At 47.6% G+C, this 22,564-nt stretch overlaps 2 protein-coding genes across 2 annotated transcripts; one reads left to right on the plus strand and one right to left on the minus strand.

Moving 5' to 3' along the window:
* Positions 1-1,888: 1,888 nt before the first annotated feature.
* Positions 1,889-18,329, minus strand: NFYA (nuclear transcription factor Y subunit alpha). The gene is made up of 10 exons (XM_058819311.1): positions 18,249-18,329; positions 16,040-16,126; positions 13,675-13,758; positions 11,496-11,642; positions 9,769-9,900; positions 9,033-9,138; positions 8,450-8,616; positions 6,757-6,930; positions 5,682-5,783; positions 1,889-4,900 (listed from the first exon to the last, which is right to left on the minus strand). Exons 2-10 carry the CDS (start codon positions 16,112-16,114, stop codon positions 4,847-4,849), a joined length of 1,041 nt encoding a protein of 346 aa, XP_058675294.1. The 5' UTR covers positions 16,115-16,126; positions 18,249-18,329; the 3' UTR covers positions 1,889-4,846.
* Positions 18,330-18,894: 565 nt separating this feature from the next.
* Positions 18,895-21,962, plus strand: OARD1 (O-acyl-ADP-ribose deacylase 1). The gene is made up of 6 exons (XM_058819449.1): positions 18,895-18,978; positions 19,251-19,315; positions 20,021-20,165; positions 20,274-20,332; positions 20,984-21,096; positions 21,377-21,962. Exons 1-6 carry the CDS (start codon positions 18,903-18,905, stop codon positions 21,477-21,479), a joined length of 561 nt encoding a protein of 186 aa, XP_058675432.1. The 5' UTR covers positions 18,895-18,902; the 3' UTR covers positions 21,480-21,962.
* Positions 21,963-22,564: the final 602 nt, after the last annotated feature.

Raw genomic sequence — 22,564 nt, forward strand, 5'->3', positions numbered from 1 at the left:
AGAGAGGAATTTGCCATCTGAAATAAAAAGAAATTAATCAATAACTTTCTGATTACCCTCAAAACCAATGAATGTAATTTGGTAGGATTGTATTAATCAAAAGCAAATGGGTTTGGGGCAGAAACATTTCTTGGGCTGGTTCTGTCCTTCCCCTGTTCCCTCTGTGCTGACGTTGGCTCTGTGATCTGGACAGGATTTGTTTTTTCCTCTCTTCCCCCTCAATGAATCACAACTCGAGGTTCATCAGAACTTTTGGGGCTGTTTGCAAAAAAAAAAAAAAAACAACAAAAAAAGGAACTCCCTGTCCCTCATTGCTCCCATCCTGTGAGGGCCAGCAGGAAACTCCAGCCCTGTGTTTGGTGCAAAATGCTGCCCCAAATTCAAGGTAACTCTGATCAAAGCCCCATTAGAGCTCACATTCCCTTTCACCACACATCCCCTCTGCTCTTCCCCAATTTCGTGAGGCAAGGAGGAAATATTTGCAGCTGTGGATTGAACCAGGGCTGATGTCCTCAAACCAAAACCACTTCAGTTAAAACCACCCAGCTCGGTTTGAACCCAGCTGCTGAGGGTGGGCATGGGGTGAGGGAAAAGAAAGAAGCAGAATTCTGGAAAATAATTGCACTTTTCTAACAGCACAGGTGGGCAAACCCAGAGGAAAGCTGGGGTGCATTTCATTTCCAAGTTACTCTATTTTTTAAATAGCAGGGAGCTATTTCCCAAATAGAGGAAACTGCTCGTGTCTGGCAGCAGCTGATAGAGCACCACAGCCAGGCCAAGTGAGCTCCTTCCTCTGGACTTAAATATTCACCAAAAAAGTATCAATTACTGCCCATTCTGATGAGATTCAGCAGAGTGGTAAAAAAATCTGCTTTATTTTAAACCTATGAGATTTTTCCTGGGCTTCAGAGAGACAAGGAATGCGTTTGACATGTTCTAATAAACAAGGGGCTGCTTGGAAAATATTTGTCAATTTTATAGTATCAATTGTCATCAGCTTGAGCTCCTGGGGTGGAATTTACTCTCCAGTGTAGTGATTTGTTTTCCAAAGAAATAACTCTGTATTTCCCTGTTTGTTGTTTATTAACACACACCTGTCCTCCAGGATAAATCCAGCTTGACTTTATTACAAATTACACCCCTGTTGATCCAACTGCAGAATCCTGTGATCGTGGTGAAATGAGCAAAACATCCCTCAGGGATTATGGATAAATCCCCAAACTCAGCTGACTGAGATTTTCCTCTTAATTCCATGAGCTAGAGACCGAGGATGCTGAACAGGGCACAAAAATGGGTTCAATTTTTGGATATCAAGATTTCAGGAAGATTCCAGCCTGGATAGGGGGTGGCAGGGGAGGGAAGGAAGGTGGGAAGGCAGGGATTGGATCCTGGATTGGATAAACTCTGCTCTCCGAGTGATCCTGCAGCTCTGAAGGTGAGGGTGAGAGAGAAAAGTGAATTCTTGTTGATTGCTTTGATGTGGCCACAAAAGTTTTTTTTACCATTATATCCAAGATTATTTTATAATTCTACTGCAAATTGTCTGGGAAAAAAACACCCCAAAACCTAGAAAATTAAATCATAATAGCTGAAGAAACTGATTTCTGACTTCCTAAACAGGCTTGCGTGATTGTTCTCCTCATTTCCTGCCCAGCTTCCCATTCTCTGATCTTACACGCTGTCATTTCCTTTTTTTTTTTTCTGTTTGTTTGTTTGCATTAGGGTTTTATTTTGTGTGATCATCATTGTGTTGACCAATTCTGGGAAGAATTCATGACTGCCAGTTTTGTGCTGCGGGGGTTTTGAGATGGTGAAATGTTGGTGTGGAGTTTGTGCTGCCCTCCCCTGGCCCATCACAAAATTCCCAAAACAAAGAGCAAAAACTTCTCAGTTTATAAATTTTATTAGCTGGAGAGTGTACACAGTACTTACAATTGCATCTATTAAAGACCAAAATACACCTGAAAAAATGCATCATATAAAAAAAATTAAAAACTTTGAACTATGTACAAACTTTGCCTGACGTTACGTTAAGCTCAGGACCCTCCCACAAAGAAAAGTTGATTTTTCAGCTCTTTTTAACATGCATTTAGCATCACTTGAGGACCATTTTCTTCCAAATCCTGATCTTTACACTCCTAAAAATCTGGGTTTTGATGGGTTTGATGCTTCACTGCTCTGGGTCAATCAAACACATTTTTCCCCAAACTTCTTCTTTCATCCTTACTCCAAAAGTGAAATTTAGAATGTTAAACTCACTCCTAAAGTGAAGTTTTTACTCAAGTGTAGCCAATCTATAAAGAATTTTAATTACTAGGGAGGTTTGAACTGGACATTTCTCCAGTTTTCACAGATTTGCCTGGAAAATAAAGCAAATATTTTTGGTACCGTGGTGTTGACTGCTGGCTCCAACCTCACCAAATAAACACAACTTTCAGCAGTGATACACAGAACACAAAACAAATTAAAAAAAAATAATAGGAGCACTTGGGCTTTCACATCACTATTTAAAATATTAACAGTAAGACTTTCTAGAACACAAATCCATATTTCTTCACACACAACCTACAACAGCAGATCAGAGAACCTAGATATGAAGGGATATTGGGAAAAAAAGTTTACAAGTTCTTTAAGAAAAGTAAATTATTTCTTTAAAAAAATGAAACAAAATCTATGTCAGAGCAACAATCTTGCTTCCTGAATTTCCAGCTCTCAAAAAGATGCTTCAGGGCAGATTTAGCATCAACTGAAGAGCAAAAAATATCATGGAGAGGGTTTTACTCCAGCAAATATTCCACCAACAAAATGTACAGATGCTCAAAAAAAAATATTTACAGTAATGCTGCAAATTCAACTAAAATCCCTTAAGGAGAGCCCAGGAAGTGCTGGGTGAGCTTCAGGTGCCAGCTGAGCAAAACCAGTGCTGGAACTGGGCAAGGGTTTAAGGCAGAGGCAACCAGAGGCCCTGAGGATGCCATCCATGCTAAAAACGCCCTTGGAATGATTAGAAATAAATCCTAATTAAGAGCTGTGAGCAGAGTGTCAGATTGCTCATCTGACTTGGGATGAAAACGGAAAGAAAGGAGATTTATTTGCCTGCCAGGAGCCAGGGCAGCTGCAGATGTCCCCGAGTGTCCTCACAGGAGCAGGATCACAGCAAGGAGCTCAGCTGCTTTTGGAGATCCAACCCCAAACCCCTCTGAGGCTCCTCCTGCCCTTCCCCCTGAACAGGCTCCCTCCTCCCCAGCACTGCCTGCTCACAACAAGCATCCAACTTTCCTCCTCTCTCAGGTTTAGGATTTTCATTTCATCCAAAGGAAATGGCATTTTCCACGCTCTGTTCTTTTGTATCCTCTTGATTTGTCCTCCACTTTGTCTTTAGCCATGAGCTTCCAGTAAATTGGAAATTATATTTCCTTCCATCTTTTCCCAGCTGCATTTCCTTGTCACTTCAATTCAGCACTCACTGGATTTGACACAGTCTCAGCCATCCTTGGCAGCTTTTCCTCACTCTTCAGCTGCACCTGGCCAGGTTCCCATTCACCCAGCACATTCCCAACCCCAAATTTCACTGCTGTGATCCAGTTTGAGCTACAGGACACAAAAACCTGGAAATTCTGGGACTCCAGCAGAGCAGCTGTGTAACTCATCAAGGTGAGCAGTGCACTGGTGAGAAATCACCTGTTAAATGCTTGTAACTACTGCTCCCATCACCAAAATTCAAATTATAATAGAGCAGGCTTAGAATCTAAATTAAAACTGTTCTGGGGAGATGCTCAGACAAAGCCAGCTGTAGGTCATGGGAAAATCCTATTTTTTAATAATGTAAGTATTGCTCCTTTGCTAAGTGCCACTTCTGTTTGGTTTTTAAGAGCTTAATTTATAAAAAGCATGAAAGGTTCAGTATCTGCTGAGTCCTTCAGGGAGCTCAGGCTGAGCTGCCCCAGCTGCTGCTGTCCTGAATCATCCCTTGGAATTGCAGAAATGATTTAGGCACCAGAAACTCCATCCCAGCCACGGCCAAGTGCCACCTCTGTGACACTGAGGGCTCCACATCTCTTGGAGGAACCATGGATTTCACTGGCAGGTGAGAAAAATAAAATAAAAAATAAAAAAAAAAATCCTTTGGAAGAGAGTCACTGAAAAGTTTCAATCCTTTCTACACTCGCATCCAGTTTTCTTCCAAAGCAAAAGGACTGGCAATGAACATCCAAACCCAGCCAGAGACTGATTCACTGACCCAATCCCCCCCACATCTCCCTCTCCCACCCCACTTGCAACAGAGACACAACACATCAAGTCCTGCAGGAATCTTGACTATTTCTAGCATTGATTGGATGGCTGAACCTTTCCCAGAGAAGAGCTTCTTTACACATTTACAGGGTGGAATTGAAAAGAATCCCCTTCAGTTTCTGCCAGGGCCAGAAGTGCAACAGCAATGCCCAGCTCAGGGAAAACCCAGTCCAGAGGGGTGAGGAGTGGATGGAATAACAAATCTCAAGCCCAGCCCCGCTCAGTGCTGCTGGAGGAGCTGGAATCTGTCCCTGGACAGGGCTGAGCTGCACCAGCCACAGGGACTGAGGTGGGAAAATGAGGAAAAACCAGAGATGAGCACTCGCACTCTGAATTCCCTGTGCTGGATCAGGAGAGGGCACCAAGGAGGTCTGAAAGGTTCTGGTGGAAGAGTTGAAACCTCAAGCACGTCCTCAACACGTGGTGCTTGCTCTGGGGAAAAGGACAGGCTGTGGCATGGAGATTGTCCCACTCCAAGGGTCACTGGGCACTCTGGGCAGGCTGGCAGGAGGGATGGGAATTCCCTTCAGGTGTTTTGCCCTGGAAGCAGGGGTTAGGAGACCCTGATCATCTGTGTCATTGCTTCTTCATTGCTTTGAGATGGATCCTGCAGACACAAAAGGGTGGAAATTTCACATTTTTCCATGAAGCAGAGAGACCCACACACAACCATCAGGAGGAGACACTCCTGCAGTTCCCGGGAGCCCCAAAACTGTCCTGGTTTTCCTGGGTTTTACAGGCCACAAAAATCCTAAATACCTTCCAGGAATTTGTTGTTTCTGGTATTTAGGACCAGTATCTAGGAATGATTTTGGTTCAAAATAAGAAACACTCCCTAAGGGCACAGGACTGCTCTAAAGCACTGAGCAACCACAGAACCTGTTCATTCTACTCCATTAAGTCCCCTCCTTTGAAAAATGCCTTGCACCTTTTATGCAAATCAAGATGCAGCTAAGAATCAGATATTCCCATTTTTTAATTTTCCATCAGATGCAAAGATAAGGAGTCTCTACCTTTAATTGATGTCCTGAAAGAACAGCCCAGTCCCCAGGCAGAAAGGCTGTTTTACAAACACACGATGTTTGTGTGCATTTATCCTAAGAACTACAAAGTGAACACACTTCTATCCACATTACTGTCATTTGATTCCTCAGGGCAAACATCCCTTGCTCTCCACAAGCAGTGACAGGAGGGTTTATTCCCAGGTTTTATTTATTTTATGCTTGGAATAAATCTAAAGGCAGGGAGGGCCAAGGGGCAGCAGATAAAATATTCAGAGGGAGGGAGGGACAAGCAGCAAAGCCCAAAACCCCAAACAAAGCAGCACAGACACCTCTGGTGTGTGTCCTGAAGGGTTAAACAGGGGATTTGCCCCCAGCCCCACTCACCTGCATGTGAGGGCTGTCCTTTTCCTTGGGGGAGAAGAAGCGCCCGCCCTCTCCGCGTTTCCTGGCCATGGCGTGCCGGTGCCGCGACTCGTGCAGGTATTTCTGCAGGGAGGGAGGGAGGGAGAGCAGCTCAGGGAGAGCCACTCCTCCCATCCCATCCCATCCCATCCCTGCCTTCCCAGGGGAAATTCCAGTCCCCATCCATCCATCCTCTGCCCCACAACCCTGCCAGTCACTGCCTTCCCAGAGGAAATTCCCAGTCATGGGTTTTCCAGGGGAAATTCCAATCCACATCTGTCCTCTGCCTTACATATTTCCAGTCTCTGCTTTCCCAGAGGAAATTCCCAGTCCCCCTCCATCCATCCATCCATCCATCCATCCATCCATCCATCCAATTATCCATCCATCCAATTATCCATCCATCCAATTATCCATCCATCCATCCATCCATCCATCCATCCATCCATCCATCCATCCATCCAATTATCCATCCAATTATCCATCCATCCAATTATCCATCCATCCAATTATCCATCCATCCAATTATCCATCCATCCATCCATCCATCCATCCATCCATCCATCCATCCATCCATCCATCCCCCTACATATTCCCAGTCACTGCTTTCTTTTCCAGGGCAAATTCCCAGTCCCCATCCATCCCCCACCCCACAGACTCCCAGTCACTGCTTTCCCCAGAAGAAATTCCCAGTCACTGCTTTCCCAGAGGAAATTGCCAGTCCCCATCCATCTTCTATCCCACAGATTCCCAGTCATTGCCTTCCTAGAAGAAATTCCCAGTCACTGCCTCCCCAAAGGAAATTCCAGTCCCCATCCAGCCCCTGCCCCACAGACACTGTGCTGACAATCAGTACATGCTCACACACACCTCCAAACACTCCCAAAACCCAAAATAAGCAAAGCACTTAAAAATTTACTCTGATGCAGCACATTAACAACCAAACCACTGTAAAACAGAGGAACACCAAGATTCCAACCCTCATTTTGCAGCCCAGCTGGGATTCTGTGCCTTTGCCACAGAGCAATTTTGTGTTAAATCTGAGTTTTATCCTCACCCTTCTCTCTTTGGGGATTTTTCCCTCTGCTTCCAGCTTGGCCCGTGCCTGCCTCCTCTTCAGGATGCGGTGGTACTGCTTGGCATTGACGTACAGGGGCTCCTCTTCCAGCATCTCTGCTCCAGGCAAGGGGATCCTCTGGATGGCTGGGACTGAGCCAGCCCCAGGCACCATCTGTACACACAGGGGGGTTTAGTGCTTGCAGCTCAGCACACAAACTCAACAAAAAATGGCATTCAAAAGCTCAATATTGAAATAGAATGTGGGTGTTGCTCGAGTAATGCGGCTGCTTAAATGAAAAGGAGCAATGAAGCTGCTCTCAAACTGCAAATACACCTAAAACCAATCTAAACCTATGCAAAACCAATCCAAACCTATGCAAAACCAATCCAAACCTATGCAAAACCAACCCACACCAACAATTCCTCATCAGTCCTGCTGGCTTTTCCTGATAAAGTGTGGTGATGTTCACAGGGGTCCCAGGATGAGGGAAGAGATGAGAGTCTTGACTCCATGTTTCAGAAGGATGGTATATTATATTATATTATATTATATTATATTATATTATATTATATTATATTATATTATATTATATTATATTATATTATATTATATTATATTTATATTAATATTAAAACTATACTAAAAGAATAGAAGAAAGGATTTCATCAGAAGGCTTGAAAGGAATGGAATGATAATAAAATCTTGTGTCTGACCAGAGTCTGAGCCAGCTGGGCTGTGACTGGCCATTAATTAAAAACAACCACATGAGACCAATCCCAGATGCACCTGTTGCACTCCACAGCAGCAGATGATCAGTGTTGACATTTTGTTCCAGAGGCCTCACAGCTTCTTAAGAGAAATAATCCTAGCAAAAGGATTTTTCATAAAATGTGTCTGTGATAATAAAGGTAACATTTCAATACAATTCCTTGTGTTGCTGCTTCTTGGACCATTAAACAAACAGGACATGGCTGGTGCTTCCCTTTCTTTTGGGTATCTTTTATTTCAATGATTTCATTTCAGAGCATCACTGCAGAGCTGCTGACATCTAGTGGGGACCAGCAACATTCAAGAGGTTCACACCACAAAGAAACAGGAACTGGCAGGAAAAACCTCTATAAATGATGGAAACAAATCCTAAGGGATCCTCAAGAAAATCAGAAGTGAATAAATATATTTAAACCTTTGCTCATCAGCTCACAGCTCAGTTTGGATTTCAGTTTCTACATTTCTGAGCTGCTGTGGGAGAAAGTCCAGAGCAAAGATCACAGCAGGATCCAGTCCTTTGGAGCTGAAAACTTTTGTTGTTTAAACTTTAAACTAATGGAACTTACAGAGAGGACTGAGCATGGTATCTCAATCTCAGACAAAAGTTTATCACAGAACCAGGGAATCACAGGATGGTTTGGGGTGGAAGGGATCTTTAGGATCCCCCAATTCCAACCTTCAGGGACACTTTTCACTCTCCCAGGGTGCTCCAGGCAGGGATGGAGCAGCCACAGCTGCTCTGGGGTCCTCAGGACCTCCCCACCCTGCAGGGAGAAATTCCTCCCCAACATCCCACCCACCCCTGCCCTCCTTCCCCTTCAAGCCATTCCCACTACCCCATCCCTACCCTTGTGAAAAGATTTGAGTACAAAACACCTCAAAGCTCAGCCTGCAGAGGCAGCAGTGGGGATTTCACACCTACCATGACCATTCCCCCTGAATTGACCACGTTGCCAGCCACTGGCAGTGTCACTGTCACCGTCCCCTGGCCACTGCTGGTGGTGTTGGTGTTGGCTCCTGTCTGGACAATCTGGGCTCCAGCCAGGCTGGCTGCAGGAATGGTGATCATGCCTGTAACAGGGACTGTAACTTTAAGGAAGTAGAAAACAAAAGGAAAGGGAAAAAAAAAAAAAAAAAGAAAAAAAAGAGAGAGAGAGAGGAAAAAAGAAACAGAAACACGCACACAAAAAGAAGGGAACAGCATTAGTCCCACTTCTGTGTTTTACTCATTCATCCTTCCAAATCATGCAGAGAGTCAGGAAAGTGCTACAGTGAGGGATTAAATTCCATCAGAATTCCATCAGGTTTTTGCATTTGTAACCTCACTGTGAGTAACCACGTACTCTTGAGGTGGAAAAGCAAAATTCAGGGGTTTTATTCTACCAGGCCTTGCCAGAGACAAGGAGATTTTCTGTTTCTGGAGTGAATTCCTGCAGAGCACACAAACACCTCAATAAATAAAAAGCCTCTCCAGGAGGTGCCCTGGCTCCTCCCAGCCCTCCTACCTTGCTGCAGGATGGTGCCATCAGCATTCACAGGCTGGTACACGATGGTCTGGCCCTCAGCAGCCTGGGCAACCTGCTGGCCTTGCACTGCAATCTGCTGCTGGGTCTGAACACAACAAAGAGCACAAAAACGTCACTAATTGCCTATTTTTCCCAGTGTTTACAATTCCTGAATGAACACATGGTGCTTGAGGTGTTCCAGGTGTCTATTTCTGCTGCCTCATTAGCAGCAGTAAGAAACAGGCTGGAGCACAGAGCAAACACCTGGAGATCAAACACCTGAAGCACATGTAAGATGCATTTTTCAACAGTTCAATAATGAAAAAAACCCCAAATTCTAAGTTTCCTGACTCACTATGAAGATGTGAAAAGAAGAACTGTTCTGCTCCAAAATTTAATTTTGGTCCTAACCCAAAGCATCAGCAGAAACCCCAGGTGTGACTGGACTACTGCACACAATGGCCCAAGTATGGAATTAGCAATGCTTCATGTTTTCAAAATTCAACAGAGAGACAAAAACGACCACGAACCAATAAAATACAGAAACACGATGGAGAAAAACATGCAATCTGATTTTTCTGCCCCAGAGTCATGTATGAAACACTACAGAAACATGACACTTATTCTCAAGTTCTCCTCAATATTAATAATTCCTTTTTTTTTTTACTTAACCACATCTTTAAAAGTTTCTCTTCCTGTTCCTCTGCAGAAAAGCCTTTCATGCTGGTGCAGTTACCTGTGTCTGGCCAGCAGTAACTGCAGTCTGGGGCTGCTGTATAATGATCTGCTGGGTCTGGCCCTGCTGCCCCTGTACCTGCACAGCCTGCCCACCTTGAATCTGAATCTGACCTGGCTGGACCAACTGAATCTGTGGAAGAAAGAGTCAGAAAGGAACATTAACTATGCCTCTGATTTCTCCCTCCTCAGCCTCAGCATGACCAAGTCATCTCTGAGGGTGATTTGCTGTTGCACAGAAAAAGGAAGCAGGGAGTCTTCTCTTTTTCCAGTTGAGAATGAGGAGTTTGAATGGATTGCCACACAGGGCAGAGGGAGCAGAGTGCTGTGTCACCGTGCTCCAGCAGCTCTGCACTGCTTGCACAATAAATCACCCAGGAGAAATCAATTATTCACATCCACTGGGAACAAACAGGCAGGTGGAAGAGGAGGACTAAGATTTAAGACATCTGAGGGGTGTTCATTATCCAGCACTCAGAAGTGTTTCTGGGATTTATAAAGTTGTCCTCAGCTTTGCACAGTCTTTCCACCACTGTGGAACATTCTTAGATTGAAAAAGAAGAGCTGGAATATGGTTTGAAGTTTGTGTTTAAAAACACAGTTATGGACTTTCCTCCACCAACCAGACTGAGAAAACCTCATACAAATTACAGTGGTTTGCAACAAAGGAAATGTTAAATAAACCTCTCAAAACACCAAGACATCATTTGCCTTCCTGGACTGTGCTGGGTTCCTAAATCATCAGGGCACTTTCATTATGCCATGGTCACAGTTCTTCTCTTTGCTTTTCAGCAACACTTCAACCACCTCCTTAAATTTACCAACTGTCTTTTAAACAAGTAATTACTTCCAAAAAATTCAATTTTCTGTACCTCCTTCACTATTGCCTTCTGTGCAACAGGGATGTTTAAATCCCCCTTCAGCCATCACACATTAGAGGGGCTCAAGCACAAATTACCTTCTAAAAGCTTTCTTAAATATTTTTTTTTTAAATCCTCTTTCTAAGCCATAAATTGAACCGGCACCAGATTCTCAACTACATTGCAAGGGCCAGATAAAATATCCCAAGAGACAAAAATCCTGCTCTGTGGGAAGGTATCCCACATGACAGATATCCCTATTCCCATAGGAAAGTATCCCTCCTATGGCAGGAAGGTGCAACTGGATGAGCTTCAAGATCTCACCCAACTCAAATCATTCCATGATGAAAAACCCCAAACCAACCCAGCTGTGTTTTAGCACTGACCTAAAATCTTTGCACCAAGCCACAAACCATAAAAACTGAGCTCATAAAGGACTTCCACTCATTCCCACTGTGCCAGAGCCACCAAGCACCACCTCAGCCTGCTTTTGCTCAACAAAAACCCTGCTCTGTGGGAAGGTATCCCACATCATAGGTACCCTTATCACAGGTATCCTTATCAGAGGTACCCCTATCCCCACAGGAAGGTGTCCCTGCCTATGCCAGGAAGGTGCAACTGGATGAGCTTTAAGATCCCATCCAACCCAAATCATTCCATGATGAAAAACCCCAAACCAACCCAGCTGTGTTTCAGCACTAAAATCTTTGCACCAGGCCATAACAAACCAGTTCATAAAGGACTTTTACTCATTGCCACTGTCCCAGAGGCACCCAGCACCAGCTCAGGCTGGGTTTGGGGTGCTGAGCAGAGCCCTGTGTGGCAGTGGCAGCACCCCAGAGCTGTGCAGTGTCCCCAGGTGTCTCACCTGCTGCAGGCCCTGTGTGCCAGACACGGGCACCTGCATGATGGTCTGGCCCTGGCCCCCGGGCACGGCCTGCACCATGATGGGCTGGCCCGTGGAGGTGATGAGCTGCCCCCCGCTCACCTGCACCATCAGAGGCTGCCCCTGCACCTGCAACAACAAAACAACAATGAAAAACCCACCAGAGCTGCCCCAGAGCCCAGCCCTGCCCGCCCTGTCTGTGGGGAACGGGCACTGAGCTGCTTCAAACCAGCTCTGGCTTAGTGAGTTATCTGCTTCTCTTGCAGTCTGGTTGTTATAAAGCAAGAAAATCCCATTTTCCAGCCACATTTCTCATGCACAGCCCAAGAGCAAAGTGGGATAAAAAACTTCATTATTCACCTCATAACTACTGAATCTTAGTTGAGGTTCCTATTGAGATTTGTTAGGTTTTCTAGTTGAGGTTCCTATTGAGAGAACTCTTCTGACATGGAGGTTCTGAGGTGGCTCTCTTCAATTTTATGCCTACAACATTCTCATTTTCCAAACTGACACGGATGGAGCATGGGATGTGCTGGAGAAGAAATTCTCCATGGTTATTGAGGCAAATTGTAACTGGAGCAACACAAAATGGAGTTCAGGGAGGAAAAATCAAAGTGGATGGGCAGCAGCCACTTCTGGGCCTAAAAAGGTTTAGATTGGATAAATATAAATATAAATATAAATATAAATATAAATATAAATATAAATATAAATATAAATATAAATATAAATATAAATATAAATGTCCAAGGCCAGGCTGGACAGGGTTTGGAGCACCCTGGGGTAGGGGAAGGTGTTGAGGTGGGAACTGGGTGAGCTTTAAGCTCCCTTCCCACCCAAACCACTCTGGGATTCTGAGGTAACTTCGGGCTGAGAATCTCTGGACTCTTGGACCTGGTCTCTCTCTGGCCACTGGGAAAAAGGCCCATGAAAACAAAAAAACGGGGAAAACCTCTCTGTTTGAACCCTCTCACCTGCCAAGCCCCCAAATTCCCCACACACATCTTGGAAAATACTCTACCTCCACAGCCTAAATGCAAAATGAATCTCATGAACTCGGGGATCACAAAATCTGATTTGTTTAGGAACAAGAACATCACAATGTGGTAAAGCCACCAAAGTTTCACACCCCAGAGGGTGAGGAGCCAAATCCTGCCCTGGGAATTGGAGTTTGCAGGTCCCCACTCTGTCCCTCAGCCTGTCCCTGTCCCATCCAAAGCCCTCAGCCCCTGGGCTGGGTCACACAGGGAGGAGCATGCTCAGGTCAGCACAGAGAAGCACAGGCAGCAGCACAATGTCCAAGAAGCAGAAAGGAAAACAAGAGACATTCCAGGATTTTTGTTAATGAATCACAGCAAGGCAAACTAGGAAAAAAAAAAAAAAAAAAAAAAAGGTGGGAAGAACATAACAACAACCAGAGGTCCCAGTGAGCCCAGCAATCCAAGTGAGGCAGCATCTGAGAGTTGAACTCTGAACATAAAAAATGCTGTGTTGATTCTGCAGCTGGCAGGGCCATCCCAGCCCCTTGGAACCACCCTGCTCTGAAGAATCACAAACCAAACAAAACCAAAATCCTGAGTGCAAAACTGCCACAGCTGCCCAGGGTCTGTCAACTGCTCTACAAAGAGCTCCTGGAAAGCCTGGGTGAGTTAAGGAAGACACTTCACACTGAAAGCAATTTCTTTCCAAGCTGGGATGTATTTGCTGTATGGCTCCTGGATTATTCACAGGTAAATAAGAAATTGGATCTCTCAGTGCCACAGAGGCCAATGTTGTCCCCAGGTGCCCTCTGAGTCCCAGCTGAGAAGGTTCCACTGTCCAAGCTCAGCTCTGGCACCAGCTCTGTGTGGTGAAGGCAGAGCCCTCCTCAGGGAAGAGCTCAGAACCTTCATTTCCTCGGAATTACAGGAAATCTTTGGGTTTTATCCCAACTGCTCCTTCCTCATTTTGCTGTTTAGAACTTTAAAATCTCCCTGGACTTTATTCCTGCCATGCACCAGTGGGAACAGCTCCAATGCCAAGCCCAGAGGCAGCACCCAGCAGAAATTCCTGCTCCACATCCCCCTGCCCCTCCTGGAAGCCCTGGGAAAACACAGCATTAGATATGTGCTGCTGGGGAGGGGCATGCAGTGCTCAGAAACACAATCAGAGAGGTCACCACTACCTGGAGGGTCTGGACTTGCTGGCCTGAGGCCGATGCCACCTGGGCCTCAGTCTGCAGCTGGACAGCTGTGACACCTCCCTGCTGATGGGAACAGGAACAGGGAGAGCTTGAAACATGGAAATGCACAACACACTGCTGCCACAGGGGAGGGGATCACACACATTGCTCCAGGAACACCAGGAATGGGAGTTTTAGCAAAACTCAGGATGGAGTTCCCTGGAACTGCACTGCCAGGTTCAATATTCCAACTCACAGGGAACAGGACAGGGCATTTTGCAGGATTTCAAGCTCAATTTCAGGGGTTTAGTTTTGAAGTTTCAGGCTTCAATATTCCAACTGACAGGGAACAGCATGGGTCATTTTACAGAATTTCAAGCTCAGTTTCAGGGGTTTAGTTTTGAAATTTCAGGTTCAATATTCCAACTCACAGGGAACAGGACAGGTGATTTTGCAGGATTTCAAGCTCAGTTTCAGGGGTTCAGTTTTGAAACTTCAGGTTCAATATTCCAACTCACAGGGAACAGGACAGGGCATTTTGCAGGATTTCAAGCTCAGTTTCAGGGGTTTAGTTTTGAAGTTCCAGGTTTAAATATTCCAATAACAGGGAACAGGGCAGGTGATTTTGCAGGATTTCAAGCACAGTTTCAGGGGTTTAGTTTTGAGGTTTCAGGTTTAAATATTCCAACTCACAGGAATTGGTGATTTTGGGCAGGTGATTTTGTAGGATTTCAAGCTCAGTTTCAGGGTTTCAGTCTGCTCACTGCCCAGGTTTTGGCACAGTGAAAGGTTCCAGATTTTGGGCACACTTGTTTGTCCCAACAAAGCCCTTCCTGAGCTCATCTCTGCCACCCCTGTGTTGGTGGCTGCCCACCAGTGACCCTGAGGGACAGTCTGGAGGCTGCAGGAGCAGTCAGAGCTAAAAGCCTTTTCTATCTTTAGCCTCTTAGCAAAGAGTCCCAAAATAATCCCAGTAACTGTGTTAGCATGGGGAGATGGAGGACAGCTCCCTCCCAAGTGCTGTAACAGCCTGGTAAAACAACTGATTTTAGCAAAATGTTCCACATCAGACACAGGCTTTAAGAAGTTGTACTGAAAATGAAAGCCAAGAGTTGTGTTTATCTCCTTTTCACCTAGAAAATGTCAATAAACCAATTATATCTTTGGTTATCTGCTGCAAACAGCTATTTCAGATAATCCTTAATATAAAATGTCTTAATCTCAAGTGCAATCTTGTTCTGGCTGGAAAAATCAACTCCAGCTAAACCCAGGGGAAGGATTTGGTCCCTCCTGAGGACAAAGCAAAGCAGAGCTCCCTGAAAACATCATCCAGTGGCTCTGCCCTTTGCATGGCAAACCACCAAACCTCCCCAAACTAGAGCAGAAGGTGCAAGAAAAATTCAGCAGCAGCTGGAAAAACACCCCCACATCTGGATATGGAAAGCTGAACAGCCAAAATCAGTAAACCCTCCAAACTCAGCCCTGGTGTTTCCACACTGAAATGTGAATTTCTTTGTGAGATAGATGAGTTCATCCAAAGCTCCTTGGTTGGTTGAATTCCTGTTCTGTGTTTGTTTTGATCCACCTGTTGTTCTGAAACAAAGAATCTCTATAAATGTTCATTTGATAAAGCTGGAGGAAACCTCTGTGGGCTTGAACAAAACCTATTTCAACTTTGGGGGAATTTTTCTTGTGGACAACTGATTGTTCCTGTTAATATTCTGTGTCCTCCATTTTCAGAGATGTGTTAATATATTTTTATATTTTACTTTCCCCATGTCACTACCGGTTTACAAACTTCCTGCTACACTCAAATTTGGTCACTTGTACACCTGCATTTTAATTTTAATTTTATATACATTTTTGTATTTAAAGAAAATTTTATAATTTTTATTTCATTTTAAATATATATATTTACTTTTAATATTTAATTTTAAATAAATATATATTATATGATTTTAATATTTAATTTTTAAAACCACATTTACTCTGACTTCCAGGCAGATGCCATCAGTGACAGAAGTCAGGTGAGCAGGTACCCAGGAGGATCAGGATTGTGCTGCTGAAACCAAGTTCTTTCCAAGCTGGGATGTATTTGCTGTTTGGATCCACATGGCTCCTGGGTTACTCACAGGTAAATAAGAAATTGGATCTCTCAGCGCCACAGAGGCCATTGCTGTCCCCAGGTGCCCTTTCACTCCCAGCTGAGAATGTTCCACTGTCCAAGCTCAGGCTCTGGCACCACCTCCCCTCAGGGAACAGTTCAGATCCCTCATTTCCTTGGAATTACAGGAAATCTTTGGTGTTTATCCCAACTGTTCCATCTTAGGGGTGCACAGGACTCCCCCATTCCCCCATTCCATACCTGCTGCTGGATCTGCCCTGCCTGCACCACGATCTGCTCCGTGGAGCTGCTGCTGTTGGCTGTGTACTGCTCCATGGTGCCTCAGCCCTGCAGGGAAAACAAAAATCAGGTGATCTGCTGTCCCCAGGCCTGGCAATCCCCACTGTCCCCAGGCCTGGCAATCCCCACTGTCCCCAGGTTTGGCAATTCCTGATGTCCCCAGGCCTGGCAATCCCTGCTGTCCCCAGGTTTGGCAATTCCTGATGTCCCCAGGCCTGGCAATCCCTGCTGTCCCCAGCAGCTGCCAAGCCAAGCAAACCAGGAGCTGCCCCAGGGATTTTCTGCTGCTCCATCTCAGCAATAAACAGAAGAAACCCTTCAGGCCCATCCAACCTGAGGGAGCAGCAAAACCACCTCAATTCTGGCCCAAATTTCATGGATTTCACCAGTTCTGTGAGTCTGCACAGCCTGGTGCCCACACGGGGAGTGGCACTGCTGGGAAAGCTCAGGAAATGCAAAACCTCCAGGTGTGAAATTGAACTGCACCTCAAGAATTCAGCAGAGCTGTGAAGGTTTCTCTCCTTGTTGTTGTTTTTCTGCCCTCTCCTGCTCTCATGGGATGGTTTGGGTGGGAAGGGGCATGGGCAGGGACATCTTCCACCATGCCAACCTGGCCTTGGACATTTCCAGGGATCCAGGGGCAGCCACAGCTCCTAATCCTCACCTTCACAGGGAGGAATTTCTTCTCTAAACAAATATTTCTATACTCAAATACATCCTTCATGGATTTTGGGAAGCAGATTTCCCAGCACCTCCATCCTCTCACTGCCCCTCATTTCTTGGCCCTTTCCCTGCACACATCTGTGCTGAAATAAAACATCTTTTCCCTGCCACTGCTTCTCTCCTCACTGGCCCAACAGCAGCAGAATTCCTGCCTTAGTGAGGTGTTTGATTTATGCCACGACTGAACAAGGTCCTGCTACACTGCTGAATGAAACCACAGCCGGGAACTTTAATTTTCCAAGGCTAAAGCAACAAAACCTCTGGCCCCCTCCATTTTTCAAGGAATGCTGACAGGATTAAGTCACAGACTCTCTGTACCCGTTGCTGTGGTTACTGCTGCTGTTTGAGTCCCATCCTTTGCCCATTTCCTGAGACTTTTTCAAAGCCAGAGTAAAAGAAGATAGAATATTCTTTCTGAAAATGCTGCTGTCAGGTTCCCATTTCAATTTCACACTGGATTCTTCATTTCTGCTCTAAATTAATTTTTTTTAATTAAAACATTAACTGTTCCATAATCCCAACACTCTGCAGCAGCTGCCTGAAGTTCTGGACAAGGTTTTGGATCCTCACCATCCAAGGGATTATCTCATCCCATTCGTTAAACACAGAGCAGCCAAATTAAATATTAATGATCAGGGATCAATCAATGGCAGAGGATGGATGGCAGCTCCTCCCCCAGTGAACTCATGGGCAGCTCGTCCTCACCAGGAATGCTCTGGGAACCAGGGAGTGTTGCAGTCCCAGCAGCAGTAATATATATATAATTATGCATTAAATATATAAAAATAATTATACATAAATATATAAAAATATATTATATATAAAGACATATTTATGGACATAATATATAAATATATATATATTTTACATAACTAATATATATACAACCAACCCACACCAAGAGCGAACCAGTGCCACGAACAGCCCGAGAGCTCCGGAGCATCGCTCGAGCCGTGTCCCCGAGCTCCGTTCCGCGGGATCCACCGCTCCCGGGACACCGCACGCCCACACCGGAGCGGGATTTGGGATTTAACACGGGGGCGGGCGGAGCACGACATGCGGAGCCCGGGCTGTGGAAGCCAGGGATGAGCCGGGGCTGTTGTGGCACTGCGGGAAGCCCCGGCCCGGGGCTCTCCCGGTGTGCTCGAGCCCCCGGCCCTGCCGCCGGACACATCAGGGCAGCAGCACCGCGCACACCGGCACCGGACGGGGGAGGCTCCCGGGGCGGAGCGCGCCGGGGGAACAGGCCGGGCCCCCCTGCGGCGCCGGGCCCCGCGCCCCCCGCCCGGCCGCGGAGTACCCGACCCCGCTGCTCGCGGCCCCGCTCGCCCCGCGGCCCCGGCGCGGCCGCACCGAGCCCGGCCCCGGTTCCCCCCTCAGCCCCTGAGTGGCCGCGGCCCCGCCAATCCCGGCGCGCGGGGGCTCCATATTGGCCGCTCGCGCTCACCGTGCCGCGCTGCCCGGTCCGCGCCCGGCGCTGATTGGCTCCGCCGCGGGGCCCCGAAACCCAATCAGCGCCCGCACTCGCCCGCCGCGCAAAATGGCGCCCAACCGCGGACAAAGGGGGCGAGGGGCGGGGCCCCGCCCGGCCGCGGCCGCCCAACCGCGCGCCTCGCCCTGCCCGCCGCCGCTGCGCCTGCGCGGGGACCGTGGCGCGCGCGCGCGCGGGGCGGGCCACGCCCAGCTCTAAGCTCCGCCCCCTGCCCGGAATGTTCTGGGCTGGGACCGTGGAGCGGGTCCGCCCGCGCGCGCCGCCGCCATGTTGTGTGGGGCGGGGCTGCCATGTTGTGTGCGGCAATACCCCCGTGTTGTGTGAGGCGATACCGCCGTGTTGTGTGCGGCAATACCCCCGTGTTGTGTGAGGCGATACCGCCGTGTTGTGTGCGGCAATACCCCCGTGTTGTGTGAGGCGATACCGCCGCGTGGGCTGAGAAGGATCCGCCAACTCTCCGGCGAGGCGGATCCGCCATTTCGCCGTGAGGCGGAGCCGCTGAGGCTGAGGCGGTACCGCCAATGTCCCCCTGAGGCGGAGCCGCCGTGCCGGCTGAGGCGGGGCGCTGTGGCCGTGAGGCGGGGCCGCCCTTGCGGCTCGGCCGGAGCGATGTGGGCGGCGCTGGGCAGGCTCGGCGTGGCGCAGGCCGTGGGCCCGGCCCGATTGATCGCTGTGCGCCCCGCGGGTGCGGCGGCCGAGTGGCGCTGAGGGGGGGGAGGGGAAGGAGGAGGAGGAGGGTGATGATGGTGATGAGGGTGATGAGAAGGAGGGCGGCAGCCTGGGGGTGCTCATTGTGCGGTGACCCAGGGCTGGGGCCTCCTCCCGGGCCAGAGGCACCGGCATCTGTCATAGACGTCCCGCTGTCACAGATCAGTTAGGCTTAGTCTCGCCCCCTCTAACACACTCTTACTGCCTAGCTTGAGGTTCCTAATAATTGTTTTTCTCTCATCTTTCCAGCCGCAGGAGCCTTCTCCATACCCCACGTTACCATGGCCACCCACTTGTCTAAGGATCAGGAGAGAGTGCGTAGGAAATGGGTTACATGGGATATTATTGTCTGTGCAAAGAGGCTTTCCTCTCATTACAGCCCTGACAGCACGGCAGTGGCTGCATCCTGCAGCTTCTGAGAGCTGCCAGTGCTGAAATCCGTGTGCTTTTTGTGTGTAATGTCAGTGGGGCAGGTGCTGTGCAGCAGCACAGAGCTCACCTGCCTGCCTGAGCACCTCGGTGCTGCTGGAGGGGTTTCACTAATCCAGCTGTGCTCCCTGTCACATAATTACCCTTTTAAGCTTTGATTTTGTAAGATTACCTGCTGAGCTGGCACATGATGCTCATAAATTATCTTGTTGAGGAGGTGTAGTGGGTTTGTAATTCTGTGTACGGGGTGTGTAATTCTCTGTAGTGGGTTTGCAATTCTCTGTAGTGGCATTGTAATTCTCTGTATTGGCATTGTAATTCGATGTATTTGGTTTGTAATTCTCTATAATGGGTTTGTTAGTCTCTGGATTGAGGTTGTAATGCTGTGAATTTGGTTTGTAGTTCTGTCTGTGGAGTTTGTAATTCCACACATGGGGTTTGTAATTCCCTCCCTTGGGTTTGTAGCCTGTGCCAGCTCAAACGCTTACACCCCACACAACAAACTCAAACCCTGCCCCTCTTGCTGCCCATTCCCTGGTTACCAGAGCCCTGTGTGCCCTCTGAGGAGGTGTTGTTGCCCTGCCCTGCAGATCAGGTGTGTCAAGGGGGACCTGTTCTCGTGCCCGAGCACGGATGCCCTGGCTCACTGCATCAGCGAGGATTGCCGCATGGGCGCCGGCATCGCCGTGCTCTTCAAGAAGAAGTTTGGAGGCGTCCAGGAGCTCCTGGATCAAAGTGAGTGGTGCCTGAAGGAGCTCCTGATTTCCAGCAGGGAGGGTGTTGGAGCTGTGTGGGGCTATGGAGTGTGGCTGTTGTAAAAACACCTTGGTTTTTGTGCTTTAGAGAAGAAGACGGGGGAGGTGGCGGTTCTGCAGAGGGATGACCGCTACATTTACTACCTGGTAAGGGCTGGGGTGGCACTGGGGCACCTCCCTGGAGCTAAACTGTCGCATTAATAGATAGGGGGGTTTTGGTTGTGTTCATGGAATCAGGGAATCACAGAATGGTGGGGTGGGAAGGGACCTTAAAGCTCATCCTGGGCAGGGACACCTTCCCCTATCCCGTCCAGCCTGGCCATGGACACCTCCAGGGATGAGACAGCCACAACTGCTCTGGGCAGCCTGTGCCAGGGCTTCACCACCCTCATAGGGAACAATTCTTTCCCAATATCCCATCTAACCCAGCTCTCTGGCAATGTGTAGCCATTCCTGTTGTCCTGTCACTCTAGGCCCTTGTGAATAAATATTCTCTGTCCTGTTGGCTCCCATCGAGCACTGGAATGTTCCTCTCAATAAGAGGTGTGTCCTTAAGCATTGTCTGTGAGGAGCAGCCAAGCTGTTGTGTGCATCTGCATTTCACCGTTACATGGACAGAGCTGGCTGCTAAATTAGAGTGTTTTAAGATGTGAAATGTTCTTTACTCAGGTCTTTCCACAGAGGCAAGTCTGGGTGTGGAGTTTTGGGATATCAAGGAATGTGTTTTGTATTTATAACAGACAGAGGTTTGCAGGGGTGATGCCCAAGGCACAGCTGAGCTTTTCCATTTTTCTGTAGATTACAAAGCAGAAGGTTTCTCACAAGCCCACCTATGAGAGCATGCAGAAGAGTTTGGAAGCCATGAGAGCTCACTGCCTGAACAACGGAGTCACCGACATCTCCATGCCCAGGTGAGGGGCTCAGCAGCTGATAGCAATGTTGGGAGTTTCATTTCTAGAAGGATGTCTGAGGGATGATCTTCTGCTGTGAAATAAGAATTCAAGCGTCCACCTCTATCCAACTCCTCTGTTCAACTGGGCAAATCTAATTTGCATTTCCCTGTGCATTTGTTTCCTTGTTCTCCCCACATTCTGTGGGTTTATGGGGAGCTGTGGCAGGGCCACCCCAAACTGCAGCTGGTTGGGCACAGCACAAGGCCCAAAGAGGCTTTTTTGGTGCTTTGTTTTCCAGGATTGGATGTGGACTCGATGGCCTGCAGTGGGAAAAGGTGTCAGCCATCCTTGAGGAGGTGTTTGAGAACACTGACATCAAGATCACAGTGTACACCCTGTGAGCAGAGCAGTCCAAGATCCCCATTTCCCCCAGTTTTGGGAGCAGAACCTGTGAACGGACAAGAGGGGACCTGTGTGTGGAGCACGTTCTGCATTTGGGTGTCACTGACTCGTGTGACAGTGACAGGGCCTTCCAGCAGCAGCAAGCTCCAGAGAAGTTCATTTGGGCTGTTAATTAGCAGGAGGCAGCGGCGCTGTGCAAAGCCTGGGGGGCTCCCGGTGTGTCCCTGCAGCCACCAGGTGTCACTGGGGCTCCACACACTGAAACGGAGCCGCTGCCCTTGGGGACTCGGGGTTTCTGTTGGGGCTGGCACCTCTGCTTCGTTCTGTTTGCCATGCCCTGCCTGGCACGGGGTCACTCACCTGTCCTCACACGTGGAACGGTTTCATTTCTCCCTTCCTGCCACAAATTGGGTTTGCTGAGGTGGTGCTCACTCAGGATCATGGTGTGATGTGAAATAAACACTGCCCTGCTGTTGGATTGATACCTGTGGCTCTTTGGGGACAGGCTGGGGGTGCAGGGAATGCTGGAGGGGGGTAAATACACCTGGTGGGTGTGTTTTATACATCTCTATAATTTATAGTCTGCAGAGCTCTGTTTGATGAGGATCCAAACAGGCTGATGTGCTCTGAAAACTCACAGGATGGGGTTTAAGGTGGGGTTTCCACATTTCTTTGTTTGGTGCATTTGTAGTCCAGGTGTTACACAGAGGTTGGTGTTTGTCACTCAAAACAAAAACAAATCAATACCACCCCTGCTTCTGAGATCCATGGAAAACTCCTGATTTGGCAGAGTTAGTTTGTACCAGAAGTGAGGAACTGCCACAGACCTTCCCTTTGTGTTTGGTTTTTAAATTCTCCCACAAATAACAAATCTTTTGGACTTGTGTTGCTCTGCATGCCCAGAAAAGTGCCAGGTGTGTTAAAGAAATAGAAAAAATGGGACATAAGAGTTGGGAATTTTGTAGCATGACAGGGTTCTTGATTGGATTCCTTGGGAAGGGACTGGGTTACTCAATTCTGTTTGTCTTTATCCTTACTCTCCTTGTTCCTTGCCCATATTTTGTAGACCAGTTTGGTGGGGAAT

This window comes from Ammospiza caudacuta, chromosome 24 (genome assembly GCF_027887145.1).
Source record: "Ammospiza caudacuta isolate bAmmCau1 chromosome 24, bAmmCau1.pri, whole genome shotgun sequence".
Taxonomy (NCBI): domain Eukaryota; kingdom Metazoa; phylum Chordata; class Aves; order Passeriformes; family Passerellidae; genus Ammospiza; species Ammospiza caudacuta.

What these genes read in the sequence shown, in the direction of transcription:
- NFYA (XM_058819311.1), bottom strand. Translation starts at nt 16,114, where the DNA reads ATGGAGCAGTACACAGCCAACAGCAGCAGCTCCACGGAGCAGATCGTG. An exon ending in GCACACAGGGCCTGCAGCAG is followed by an intron (nt 9,901 to 11,495) that starts GTGAGACACCTG and finishes TTTCTTCCACAG; the next exon opens with ATTCAGTTGGTCCAGCCAGG. An exon ending in AAATCCCCAAAGAGAGAAGG is followed by an intron (nt 5,784 to 6,756) that starts GTGAGGATAAAA and finishes CCCTCCCTGCAG; the next exon opens with AAATACCTGCACGAGTCGCG.
- OARD1 (XM_058819449.1), top strand. Translation starts at nt 18,903, where the DNA reads ATGTGGGCGGCGCTGGGCAGGCTCGGCGTGGCGCAGGCCGTGGGCCCG. An exon ending in TGTCTAAGGATCAGGAGAGA is followed by an intron (nt 19,316 to 20,020) that starts GTGCGTAGGAAA and finishes CCTGCCCTGCAG; the next exon opens with ATCAGGTGTGTCAAGGGGGA. An exon ending in CCAGGAGCTCCTGGATCAAA is followed by an intron (nt 20,166 to 20,273) that starts GTGAGTGGTGCC and finishes TTTGTGCTTTAG; the next exon opens with AGAAGAAGACGGGGGAGGTG.